This window comes from Ovis canadensis, chromosome 15 (genome assembly GCF_042477335.2).
Source record: "Ovis canadensis isolate MfBH-ARS-UI-01 breed Bighorn chromosome 15, ARS-UI_OviCan_v2, whole genome shotgun sequence".
Taxonomy (NCBI): Eukaryota; Metazoa; Chordata; class Mammalia; order Artiodactyla; family Bovidae; genus Ovis; species Ovis canadensis.
In genome coordinates, this window is record NC_091259.1 from 58,402,212 (window position 1) to 58,416,531 (window position 14,320).

At 35.3% G+C, this 14,320-nt stretch overlaps 1 protein-coding gene across 3 annotated transcripts in view; it reads left to right on the forward strand.

Annotated features, from left to right (window-relative positions):
• Positions 1-14,320, forward strand: part of NUP98 (nucleoporin 98 and 96 precursor) — an 87,745-nt gene that overhangs the window by 28,925 nt on the left and 44,500 nt on the right. For all 3 annotated transcript variants that reach the window (XM_069553869.1, XM_069553868.1, XM_069553870.1), the window contains exons 11-14: positions 2-94; positions 6,302-6,442; positions 11,167-11,300; positions 12,892-13,079. In XM_069553869.1, the coding sequence (XP_069409970.1) occupies positions 2-94; positions 6,302-6,442; positions 11,167-11,300; positions 12,892-13,079 (556 nt within the window). The remainder of the gene's footprint in view (position 1; positions 95-6,301; positions 6,443-11,166; positions 11,301-12,891; positions 13,080-14,320) is intronic.

Genomic DNA, 14,320 nt, shown 5'->3' on the forward strand with positions numbered 1-14,320 from the left:
GGATTCGGCACAAATACCAGTGGGAATAGTATTTTTGGAAGTAAACCAGGACCTGGCACCCTGGGAACTGGGCTTGGCGCAGGATTTGGAACAGGTAAGGGATTGTATCAGGAGACTCAGCAAGTGATACAACTTGGCTTTCCAACTGCTGGAACTTAAGGCTTTTGTTTCATCATATGTATGAAAATAAGAGGCCTATAGATTTTCATTTTCACAAATGGATTTATAGAACATTCCTATATGCTTTACCAGGCTTTAAAACACTGGCTCATTTATCTTAGAAGCTGTATATTCGATTCCTTTTCTACAAAATGTTCTCTGATAGTCCTGGTCTCCCTGGGATTTTCAGTACTTAATGTGAGACCTGTCAGTATGATGACAAGTCCCTGAGACCCTGAACTGTTAAGTAAGCTTTATTACCCTAATAATAATGCAGCAGTAAGAGCACATGCTGAAATAATTAACATATAGATTGAGGTTTTGCAAGGTCTGTGCATGCTTTTCCATTCTTCTCACTTTGTTATGGAGCTAAAATGTCAAGCCTTTGTCTCCATTTCTGCCATTGATAATTGTTTTTCAATGCCTTTGAAGACGTTGTTCCTTCTACCTACCCAGCTCTTTTAACAGTTGGAGAGGGTGATGGTCATGAAATGAGTAAGTGCTTACAGGGTAATTTAAGCATATAGTTTTGTCTATATCCCCCATTCATCTCACCATGGGGAGTCACTTAGTTGCAAACCATTTATTTCTGTGGTCTCTGCTTCTATTGTCATCTGTCATCTCCTTTTTAATAGAACTTCATTTTGTACTCTCTGAACTGTTTCCCTTTGTTTTCTTTTTAAAATAAAAGATATAAAGTCTTGAAAAGTCAGTAACAGAAGTAACATGAAAAGCCCACCCTTTTCAATAGTGAAGTAACAGCTATTGAAAGTTTGGCATGTATATTGTCAGACTTCTTTATATACACTTTTCATATATGTATATACACACATGTATGTTTGTATGCAGTATGTGTACAGCATACAATTTTTGTGATATTCTTGAAGCCGTGTCCTACACCAGTGTTTTTTAAACCAAAGGCTGAGATATATCAGGTGATATAATATTAATGTAGTTAATTGCAACTAGCATTCTTTAAAATGAGCTAGAATTAAAAAATCATTGTATATTGCAAGGTTTGATATAACTTTTAGTTTTATATATGTGTGTGTTTTGGGTCTCAGTGTGTTTCATATTATGTGCTGTGGTCAAAAATGTTTCAAACTGAAAGCAGGTTCCTTATTCTGTATTCTTTGTTTCATTTTTTTTTCATTTCCCATGACGTTTTGGGCATATATTTTTTCTTTGGGTTGGTATATGTAGATCTAACTCCTTTAAAAATAACTATGAAGTGTTCCATTGTATACATATATATATATACACATACAACACATGAGTAGTTAAATATACCATAATTTGTTTGACTTTTCTCTTACTGATGGTCACTTGAATTATTTTATTTTACTAGCAGTGCAGTAGTGAAGATCTGTGTTACAGAATTTTGTGTATGATAATGTTACTCTAGGATTGAATTGGGAATTGTCAGAAGACACACATATTTTTGAATTTTGGTCAGTCTTGCTAATCCTAATTTGCCTTCCACAAAGAATGCCAGCTTGCATTTTTGCTCATATTTTATAAAAATGCTCCCTTTTTCATACCCTGTCCATATTGTTTGTTTTCTTCATCTTTGTGTGAATGATAGTGAAAGGTGGTAGTTCTGATTTGCACTGTGCTGATTACCAGTGAGGGATACCTTTGTGTATGTTTACTGGCTGTTTGCATCTTTCAGTTCTCTGTTTATGTTTGATCTTTGTTTACTGCTGATAATGTTTTATATATTGTGGATATTAAATCTTTTTGGTTGTATGGAAAACTTTTTGAGCTTTTGCACTTTACTCAAATTCACAACATATATTTTGCAATAAATGAAAACTAAAAATCTGTGGGTTTTTGTACAATGGTTTCCTTAAACTTAAGCAGAATATAACTTCTGACATCAGTGTTCTTGTCTAATCCCAGAGGAAAGATTAGCTTTGGTGTGGGCCTTTTCAAGGTAGTTTTGACTCTAGTTTATGAACTGTAAACCTAAGCTTGGGTAAGGTGCTACTCCAATGTCTGTTACCAGATATTTCCACTCTGTCTTTATCATTTAATTTTGTTTATGGTATCTTAAAGTACCAGTTTTATTTTTATGTGGTCAAAAGTTGTCATTCTCTGCATTTTGGTTTCTAGGTCTTGCAGACTATGATTTGCAGTACTTTATCCTGTAGTACAAGATTATAAAGTGCTCTATAAGTCTTGATGCTGTTGTCTTCGGTTCCACAGTAATGTAATATCTCAGTCTTTTTGTTTGTTTGAATATATTTGGTTTTCCTTGAACAGCTGAACCTCACAGACAGTGAATCTCATTTTCATTGCTGTTAACATAGTCCTAATTGATGCCTTGCCCATAGAAACTAAAAACCAAATACAATCAATAAAGAACTTTACACCCCTAATCATAGCACCAGTAGATGATGTAGGGAAACAAGAGTTGTGATCACTGAGTACACACTATTGAAATTCTTTGATGGTTGCATCTTCTAAAGCAGGCTTTTGTCTTTGAGAGGAGTGTGTCTAGATACTATTAGATATGCGTACCTTCATTAGTAAATTCTGCATTGCATGATATCACAATTAGAATAACATTGTAGCTTTGGACTATGTTTTAAGGAATGCGAAAGTTACTCAGTTGTGTCTGACTCTTTGCAACCCCATGGACTATATATAGTCCATGTAATTCTCCAGGCCAGAATACTGGACTGGGTAGCCTATCCCTTCTCCAGCGGATCTTCCTAACACAGGAATTGAACTGGGGTCTCCTGCATTACAGGCAGATTCTTTAACAACTGAGCTATCAGCTGTCATATCAGCAGTTGAAAATGTTCCTTACCAACATTTCCCATGTTTGAAGGAAACATTAAGCCTTTGACTGTGTGGATCACAATAAATTGTGGAAAATTCTTAAAGAGATGGGAATACCAGACTACCTTACCTGCCTCCTGAGAAGCCTGTATGCAGGTCAGGAAACAACAGTTAAAACTGGACATGGAACAACAGACTGGTTCCAAATTGGGAAAGGAGTACATCAAGGTTGTATATTGTCACCTTGCTTATTTAACTTACATGCTGAGTATATCATGAATTGCTGGGCTGGATGAAGTGCAAGCTGGAATCAAGCTTACCAGGAGAAATATCAATAACCTCAGATATGCAGATGACACCACCCTTATGGCAGAAAGTGAAGGAGAACTAAAGAGCCTCTTGATGAAAGTGAAAGAGGAGAGTGAAACAGTTGGTTTAAAACTCAGCATTTAAAAAACTAAGATTGTGGCGTCCTGTCCCATCACTTCATGGCTAATAGATGGGGAAACAATGGAAACAGCGAGAGACTTTATTTTGGGGGGCTCCAAAATCACTGCAGATGGTGACTGCAGCCATGAAATTAAAAGACACTTGCTCCTTGGGAAAAAAGCTGTGACCAGCCTAGACAGCATATTAAAAAACAGGGATATTACTTTGCTGACAAAGGTCTGTCTAGTCAAAGCTGTGGTTTTTCCACTGGTCATGTATGGATGTGAGAGTTGGACTATAAAGAAAGGTGAGCACCGAAGAATTGATGCTTTTGAACTGTGGTGTTGGAGAAGACTCTTGAGAGTCCCTTGGACTGCAAGGAGATAAAACCAGCCCATCCGAAAGGAAATCAGTCCTGAATATTCCTTGGAAGGACTGACGCTGAAGCTGAAATTCTAATACTTTGGCCACCTGATGTGAAGAACTGACTCCTTGGAAAAGACCCTGATGCTGGGAACGATTGAAGGCAGGAGGAGAAGGGGATGACAGAGGATGAGATGGTTGGATGGCATCACCTACTTGATGGACATAAGTTTGAGCAAACATCAGGAGTTTGGTGATGGACAGGGAAGCCTGACATGCTGCAGTTCACGGGGTCACAAAGAGTTGGACACGACTGAGCAACTGAACTCAACTAGCTAAAGGGGTATTCTTATATAGCTTCTTGCTTTGAGTGATAGATTTTCAAACTCATGCTTCAACGGAAGTACATTTTCATGTAACTTAGGCCTTTGGGTACTTCATGACTAGTAGGCTGTAGAAACCTTAAATGTACAAATACATAAATTTTTTGTACACTTAGATTTAAGTGACCAATCAGTATAAAATGTTATAGTATTCTTTGACATGAATTTTTTTTTCTCCCAGTGTGCTCAGATTAAGGAATACTCATTAAATTATGGGTGGGTCAGTTTCTTGTTTCACAGAGATAGTAACTGTTTCACAGGGATATCAGTAGTATGCCATTTTCTTGGTAATTGCTTAGTAATATTACTAAGGAGTTTTAGTTTTTAATATTTTCAATGAAGTAGTGATAAGTTTAAGGGGGTGTGTATGTCTAAGTCGCTCAGTTGTGTCTGACTCTTTGCAACCCATGGAATGTAGCCTGCCAGGCTCCTCTATCCATAGAATTCTCCAGGCAAGAATAGTGGAGTGAGTTGCCATTACCTTCTCCAGGGGATCTTCCCGACCCAGGAATCAAACCCACTCTCCTGCTATGTGGGATTTAGTAAAGTTTGTTAGACAAAGATATACAGAATAATCTACCCAAAGCTAATATGTTCTCACATTCTGATATATATAATTACATTCTGACATTCATTAGACGGTCTCAAAGGAATATATTTTTACTAATTCTTTGAGCATACTTGAGGTTTTTAAGAACATTGTTACCATGGTGCCCCCAGTATATCTTCCTTATGATTCCTACAACAAATCATGAATATGACACATTTCATAAATTGACATTATCACATCAGAGTATCCCTCAACTTGTGTAAGTCTTTTAATTATGCATTTTTATTATTTTGTAGGCTTTACTGAAATACAGTGATTTTTAGACTATTTCCTGATTCTTCCTTCAGGGCTAATGCAAATACACACCCATCCAGAACAGAAATTTTTATCCATTTTATATATTCAGGTTTTATGTAAGCTTTTATTTAGGGGTAAGGAGGTGTTTGTTATCTGGGCGAAAAAAAAGAACCCTGAAATGTTTGTTCTAAGCTATGTCCTTTGAAGGAATAATATATTTTTAGTTTTTTTTCGGATTTTCACCAGTTTCTAATGGGTTAAGTCTTATTCCCTGTTTCAAAACTGGGTTTTTAAAGATGAAATAATTGCATTGCTGTATTGTTATCTTCTTAACATTATTAATGAGGTTGAACAGTTAGGGAATGTTTTGTCCATTTTGGAGTCACCCTCATTAATTTATATTGTATGCTTCTCTGTGTATAAACTACCTGTCCTTTTTTCTGGTTGCATCTCATAGCTGTTTCTATTCAATATTTTTGATATTCCAAGTATATATGGTTGAAGTGATTTTCCTGGTAAACCATATCTCATCTCTGTCAGGAAGCATTGATATGTTGAAAGGAACTTCAGATCTTCCAAATTGCCAATAACTATAACTTTTTTGAGAGTGGCAGGCTAGTGGAAAAGTACCTTTAATTTATGCCAGTAGCTTATTTAAAAACTGAATTCTCCCCATTTTACACTTTAAAAAATCACTACCAACAACACAGTTCATAAACACGATTCATTAGGCTTTAATTGGTTCAGTTGAATGTATTGATTTGCAGATGCTGAAATTTAAGGAGAAATGACAATTTTAAAAAGTTACAAATCTGTTTTTACTATACAGTAGCAGTTAGGAGCCCTGGCTGGTTGTCAGATGCATTGAGGTTTGAAATCTGGTTTTACCACTTACTGCATTTGTGACTTTGAACTAATTTATTAAACCTTCCATTTTCTCTTCTGGAAAATAGGGATAATAGTTCTTACTTCAGATTTGTAAAGGTTAAATGATATGATAGTAGCTAATATTTAATGGATGTTAGTCTCTACCAGATTCCTAAATGCTTAGTATATGTGTATTATTTTAATCTTAGGATAAATATCTAGGCTATATATTATCTCATGTTATAGTTGAGGAAGCTGAAGCACAGAGAGGTTCAGTATTTTGCCTCTGACATATCTAAATCAGCACTGCCTGGCATATAGGTAGCATTTACCGTATTAGCTTTTTTTGTTGAAATGAGTGGTTATTATGAAGTTTCCAAATGTATTATATTTTTAAGTAACTGACCTCTGACATAACATTCAAAGGATCCTCTGTGGCGCTTTTTCTTTCCTCTTGTCTCCATAGCTCTTGGTGCTGGACAGGCATCTTTGTTTGGGAACAACCAACCTAAGCTCGGAGGGCCCCTCGGTACAGGAGCCTTTGGGGCCCCTGGATTTAATACAACGACAGCCACTTTGGGCTTTGGAGCCCCCCAGGCCCCAGTAGGTAAGTGTCAGTCACTGTAGAAGGCTTTTCTCAGTTTATTTCTTGCTAATACTTAACTTGCTGACTTGAATTTCCACGCTACCCTATTCCGTCCTTCCTTAAGCTGTACTTACATACAGGTCGTTAAACAATCATGTAGTGTGGAAGGAGTTAACAAGAGATCCTGGTTTTGCCCGCTTCCTCACTTCTAGGCTTACGCCCCCAAAGAAACCACTTTTGTTGCAGCTTTTAATTGATCTGGTGTATAAATAAGTTCATATCTGTAAGTGATATGTTTATATTGCTGTATTTTGCTTAAGTCTACATATATTTAACTTGTTAATGATAGATGAGAATGTAACTCACTGATCAACCTCTGTTCTTTATTCACTTCTCCCAGTATATCTATGTGTACTGAATTCCTTAAGTTTTATATATTATAGTTTTTCATATTTCATTCATTGAATATCCCTTCCCAGTTTTTGTGATGTCTGCCTGCCACTTTATTATTTCTAACTTAAAATTAACTTACTTTGTGACTTACACATTTTAGTGTGTGTTTTTTTTAATTGTCCTTTTGTTTCTTTATTTTTTTGTTTTCTTGGCCACGCAGCATGGCATGTGGGATCTTAGTTCCCTGACCAGGGTTTGAACCTGCATCCCTTGCGTTGGAAGCTCAGAGTCTTAACCACTAGACCATCAGGGAAGTCCCTTAAATACTTTATTTTAAAGAAAATTATATTTTACCAAAAATAAGAAACTGATATCACCTGGCAGATACAGAGTAACTGAGATGGATGAAGGAGAGGTATAATCCTCATGTTTTATTATTTATTTATTTATTTTTTTAATCCTCATGTTTTATAATCCTCAAAATCACATTTTGAGAAGCCTTTGCAAATTTAAGCCATGTCCTTACATACTTTTCTTACTCTGTCAACTAGGAGATAGTATTTCTTGAGTCTCTGTGATCAAGTAAAGCTAATAGTACCCTTCCTTACCCTTCTTTTTCTCTCATTTCTTTGCCCTTTTTATATTTTTGTATTAACAAAGTACTTTCTCCTAATACTTAGTCTTCTTTTCTTTGGGGAAAGAATAAAAGTTGTAAAGGAACACAGCTATAACTATGAAAACATTGCTACTTAGCCACGTAAGTTGTTCTCATACAGCTATGTCTTTCTCCTGGAACTTCTAATCATTTTTTTTTCCTTGTGTTACCTGCCCATATTACTTTACATTAGTCCCAAATTCTAAAGGGTGGTACCAGAATTCTTTTACCTCATTCTTTGATCTTTCTGTCTTATAGCAATATGAACTTAGGCCTTGTGAGCAATATGAGCAGTAGGCCTTCAGCATTGCTCTGGGATATTCCCTTCAAGTCCACTCACTGGAAACTGATATGTCTTGGATATAGGTTTTTTCTCTTTATTTCCTAAATTTTCTGGAATGTATCTTCAAGTTAAAGTTATATGAACGATAAACTTTGACTGCTTACAGTTCTGAAAACATCTTCATTTGTTCCATACACTTATTATGAAACTCTGACATGAAAGTAATTCACCCTCAGAACTTTGACTGTATTTCTTGCATTAACCGTTACTGGTAAGTTTCATGCCTTTCTGAAACTTGTTCTCCCCACCTCCACAAACATTTAGGATTGTCTCTTTGTTCTGAAATGTCTGTGATTTGCTTATACCTTTTTTTTTTTTGGCCACACTGTGAGTCTTGTGGCATCTTAGTTCCCCAACCAGGTTTCAGATGTGGGCCCCAGTAGTGAGGGTGCTGAGTCCTAACCACTGGACTGCCAGAGAATTCACAGACCTTTTCTGTCCTAATGTTTGATTTTTTTTTTAACTCTTGTTTCTACTTTCTACAAGGTTGTTTTTTTTATTGTCTTCTGAATCGTCTTTTTGGATTTTTACTGTTTTTCTCATTCTCTGAAAGTTCCTTCTTTTAAGCATCCTGTTCTTAGGTGGAATTTTTCGTTAAAATTCTGATTAGGAAGATGACAGGATAGAGCAGTTGTTTTGTATATATACTTTGTATTGATTAATTTTTCACAGTCTCACTTTCTCAAATGTAGTATTCTTAAATCACTAAGCTTTCTGGGATTAGGGCAGAAAGTCCTCATTTTGACTATTATCCAAGATACAGTTTACTTTCTTCTGCTTTATCCCTGTGTCCACTTCTTTCCCTAGACATTTGTTATGTTTTCTCATCCGTTCATTTACACCTTCCTAGTCTTTGTTTTTATGTGTCATGTAGATAATTTACTTTGTTGTAACCATAGATTTTAATTAGGTCTCTGAAGGTACTAGAGATTAATTAGAACTCTTAATTTCTGTATGAAATATTAAAGTCAGTTTTATCATTAAAAAATATTTGTTTTATTTCTTTTCCTTAGTTTTTATTTCAGTGAGAGGTAGCACAAATATCGTAACCTGCTATTTTTACTTAGATAGCTTTTGATTGGTTTTTAAATAATCCATCTTTTCCCAAAGCCAGTTAAAACTTCCTGACATGAATTTGATATTGTAGTTACATATAGTAGTGTTACTGCCCATTTAAATGTAGGTATATTGATTTAGAATGCGCGTCTTTTGCATCACAGGATCTGAAAGGTGCTTTAGAGCTTGTTGGAGTCTCTTACTTAAAAGCATCAGCTGTGGTGGCTTCTTTACATGTTAGTCCAGTACATTGTTCAGGTAGTTTAGAAACTAAAACCTGCCTTTTTAGAGTTTCAACTCAGTGGTTCTATTCTTAGAGTGGGAAGTGGCAACCTACTTAAGTATTCTTGCCTGGGAAATCGCATGGACAGAGGAGCCTGGAGGGGTTCTCCTTTTACTTCCTAAACCCAAGCAAGATCAGTCTCCTACAGCTTCTTTGTGGTAACCCTGTTGCCTTTTTTTCAATTAAAGTATCAATTTCTTCTGTTCTCAGAAAACTTGATTTTTAATCTTTCTATCTCTTTAATCCTTTGACCATGATGTGATTTCATGTTTTCAACTTTTATAGCCAGAACTGACTATAACACCAGTCAGTGGTACCTTCACTAATGCTTATGTTTGCTTGTTCTCTTACTTTTGCTAACTTATCAGCTCTTTTCTGTATTTTAAATAATCTAGTTAACATAGAGTGGATTTTATATTTAAACATACAGAAATAAAGATATCCTTGCACACATTCCTAATTATGTTTGGATTAGTTGAGAAGTTTTTGTTTGAGCATGTCCAGGAAAGGTGACCTATACTTGTTAAATGCTGGTCCTAATCAGTGTTTTGTTTTGTTTTTTTTTTTAATTTTAATACATAGTTGATTGTCAGGTGACAAACTAATTAGTGAATATTAGAGTTCTTTAATAAAAGTATTCAGGCTTTCTTCAGTCTCGTTGTATAGTCCGCAGAAAAACATCATGTTGTTGGGTGGTCCTGTGTATCAAAAGCTACTTCCTATATATTTTTCTCAGCAGTAGTGTGAAATTGGATTTAGGAACTTTCTGAGCACAGACAATTTATGATCTTCAAATTGACATCTCCCGTGGGTTTCACACTCCTGAGCAAATTTGTACTCTCTCCTTATACATCAACATACAGTGTTTTAGTATTGAGTGAATACATCCAGTTTTAAGAAAGCTCAATTTGACTAAGGTGGATCTACCTCCTTTTCATTAATTTTACTTTAATTTTCTGTTCTAGGTTTGTTGTTGGTGCTACTCTTACCTTTCTCCCCCCGTTTTAACTTTTTCAAAATCTTTTTGTTTATGGTACCCCCTTTATATTAATTATTTTATCATATTTTGGGTTTAGCCTTATTTTAAATGTTTATAAAGAAAAAAGTATTTTATTTCTAAAAATGAAATCACTGTGATTTTATTTTTTATCAGTATTTGGTTTTGAAATATTTATCTTGCAAAGAAGTTCCTTGATCAGTCAAGATGCAGTGCAGTTAGTTGTGGGACTACTTGTTGCTGGTTTCTTTTTACTGTGTACAGTTGTAGATCATTGTTCCTGTCTCTCATAAGGATGAAATACAGCCATTTTCACTTTTGTTTGCTTCCTCTGTGTTCTTTCTTCCTCTATGTTCTCAGTGTACTTAATATTTTTTATTCTGGAATTTTTTACTTATTGAATCAAAGATACCTTATTTCCACATTGTCATTTTTAATATCTACTTAATCCATCATGTTGATGAATCATGATTTTTGCAAGTGTTAATGTCAGACATAGGTTGTTTCCAAGTCTTGACTATTGCAGATAATGTTCGGTGAATACTTGCAAACATCTATTTCCTTTCTAGTTTAATTCTGTCTTTGGGTTAAATTTCCATGATTGAAATTATTAGGTTAAAAAATATAAAAACAGTGCTTGCTCTGTGTACTGTCATTGTTTCTTTTAGACCAGTTAAACCAATTTGCAGTGTTTCTGAAAATCATACTGTATCCCTTTTTATACAGCTGTGCCATTGATAATGAAGTAGATATAAAATGTCTTCAAGGTTGTTGTGGTTTACATTTCTTTGATTATTAACAATAATGAATACCTCAGTAAAATTTTATGTGTGTTATTTCTTGTGAAATGCTCCTCATATCTTTGATCTTTTAGATTGATTTTCTTCATAGTTTGCTCCTCTGCTCTCTACCAGTGATGCTACTGAGTGAGTCTGAACATTTTGAAGGGAGCCTTGAGTTCTCTTGATTTAAGGCAGTGGATCCTTGAACTGATCCTTTTCTTTCCTTTTTTACAAAGCTTTGACAGATCCAAATGCTTCTGCTGCCCAGCAGGCTGTTCTCCAACAGCACATCAATAGTCTGACATACTCACCTTTCGGAGACTCTCCTCTCTTCCGGAATCCCATGTCAGATCCTAAGAAGAAAGAAGAGGTAAATTTAAGGAAGTTTCAATAAAATCAGTTCTCAGAGTAGGAAAACTCAGGTGTAATTTTTTTTTAACTTAATTTTGATTGGAGGACAGTTGCTTTACAATCTTGTGTTGGTTTTCTAATTAGGTTTTTAAGTCACTTTATTTATGCTTTTCAGTAGGCCAGGGGTACAAAAAAAACTTGTTATTTTTGTATCTGGAAGGCAGTATGACAGTGAAAATGAGTGTTAGACTGAGGCAAAGGCTGAGACTTTTAAGGCTGAGCCCTGAAATAAATCAGATATATACTCTTATAGTTGAGCAAACTAAGATTCTTGGAGGCTGATTTCTCTGGCATCATAATGTCTTTCTTTTTTTCTAATGTCTTAAATGGCAAATCAAAATTTTTTTTTCCTGATTTCTGCATAGCGTTGTCTTAGTCTTGTAGGCTTTAGAAATGATCTTATTCTCACTGTGGTGTGGCATTGAAAGTAGTCTTTGGTCCATTTAATCCTTATTTTACCACTTACAGTCTGTGAGATATTGGGCATCTCTTTTTGCCTCTCTTAATTTCATCTGTAAAATAGCAATAGTAATTCTATTCAGTGTTGAGAATTAAGTTAGTTGCTCAGTATACAGTATTATTTAGTCATTTATGTCTGACTAGTCATTGTGTTCAGCACTGAGGGTACCTAATGAAAATAAACAAGAATATTTTCTCTAAGAGCTTGCTATCTAGTGAGGATGATCAGACTTGTACATTATTAAATTTACCCAGCTTTAGTTTAGTATATGTAGTAATAGAGTGCATGAGCTCATGAATGGATAAACACAGTGTTGTATATCTATATGATGGAATATCATTTCAGCCATAAAATGGAATGAACTAACAATACATGCTACAGTGTGAATGAATCTTGAAAACAATACTAAGTTAAGCGAAACATAAAGACAGTGATTTCTTTTATATAAAATGTCTAGAATACACAGATCCATAGAGACAGTAGATTCATGCTTGCCAAGAGATAAAGAGAGGCATTAAGAGGCACAGGGTTTCTTTTTTCAGTGATTTATATTGCATAAAAGTTGTTTATGGCTGTGTCTTAAGTTTTTCTTGAAGATGTTTTATTTAATAAATGAATAATAATTTAATAAAAATAAGCTTAGAATTTTGATGTTATATTTTCTTAAAATGAACATAAATATTGTCATCTTTGTTTTAGAAAGCAAAACAATTGCAGGCTTCTCTCTTTTGTAAGATGAAGAGAAATACACAAGGTATATTAATATGTTCTGTTAAGACATTTTGATTTGTGAAGCACTTCAAATGGAATGTCTCGATTATGTTTTGGAACAAGTCAGACAAACCCATTTGAGATGGGGTTGGTGAGATGAATGAAAATCAGTTGTAGAGAAATAAAAGCAGTTTAATTAGCAGACACACATTCATACAAAGTCGGGTGAGAAATCCTTGTGTTCTGGGAGCTGAGACTCCAAAAGGTATCTAGTTGGTAAATGGCAGAGATGAGATGTGAAAGCTAGTCTTCTGGTGTTAGGGCCAGTACCAAACTTGAGTTAAACTAGAGCTATCCTTGATTTTTTTTTGTTTTTCAGAGATTGAAACCAACAAATCCAGCAGCCCAGAAGGCTCTCACTACACCTACTCATTATAAACTGACACCCCGCCCTGCCACCAGAGTCCGACCAAAGGCTTTACAAACAACAGGCACAGCCAAGTCACATCTTTTTGATGGACTGGATGACGATGAACCATCCTTAGCCAATGGAGCATTCATGCCCAAGTGAGTTTATCTGTTTTACGTATGATAGTGTATATGTTTCCATGCTACTCTCTCCATTCAAGAATATACTATTTTTTTACAACTCAAATTGGCCAAACTAGTTAAGAAAAAACCTCTCTCTTTCTGTATTTTATATATATATATAGTATATACATGCACCCACATATTTGTTTCAACTTTCATAATACAGATATTAAATAATAAACAACACAGGAAAGTATATAGAAGAGTTGGTAAATATTGAAAATTATAAAGTATACACACCTGCCTTATTAGAGTGTTGGTATATATATAGGGGGGAAAACTGAAGAAAAATACATACCAAAGTATTAACAATAGTTGTCATCTGGAGATGTAATTTTAGGGCACTTCATTTCAAAGTTTATTTTTCTAGAAATAATGTGCACACACACATACATATACACACACACAGGCTTTTTTCAAACACCAAGTACTTTTCTAATCATAAAGCTTTTTTTTTTTTTTAAAGGCTTTGGGGGTAAAATGAGGGTTCATCTCTTGTAGTTTTGTCTATGAGTGTTAATAAAGTATGAAAAATTATCACTCCTTTTTGTCCCCATAAGAGTATAGTGGACTGCTGCTTAAGAAGAAACAGAAGCCCAATTTTATACATTTCTTAGAGTATCATTGGATTATTTTGAAGGCAGGGACTGTGTATTATTCCTGTTTATGTCCCCAGCATTTAACACATTGTTTAATATAGAGTAGATAAAAAGGGCTTAGGTTCACGTTGTTTAGTCCAGTCATCAGATCAGCGACTTTCAGGGCAGTATCACCAGGTCTTATAATCTACAAGTATGATATACAAATAGAAGGAATTGGAGTGGAAAGGCAGACATTTCAGACGTACCTGGTTCACCTGTCACGTCTCCTTGATTTACTTCTCTAGTTTTATTGTTGTTGTTCAGTTGTTCAGTCATGTCCGACCCTTTGTGACCCCATGGACTGCAGCACACTAGGCTTCCCTATCCTTTACCATCTCCCAGAACTTGCTCAAACTCCTGTCCATTGAGTCGGTGATGCCATCCAACCTTCTCCTTCTTGGTCATATCCTTCTCCTCCTGCCTTCGGTCTTTCCCAGCATCAGGGTCTTTTCCAGGGAGTTGGCTCTTTGCATCAGGTGGTCAAAGTATTGGAGCTTCAGCTTCAGTATCAGTCCTGCAGTGAATATTCAGGACTGATCTCCCTGCAGTCCAGGGGACTCTTTGAAGTCTACTCCA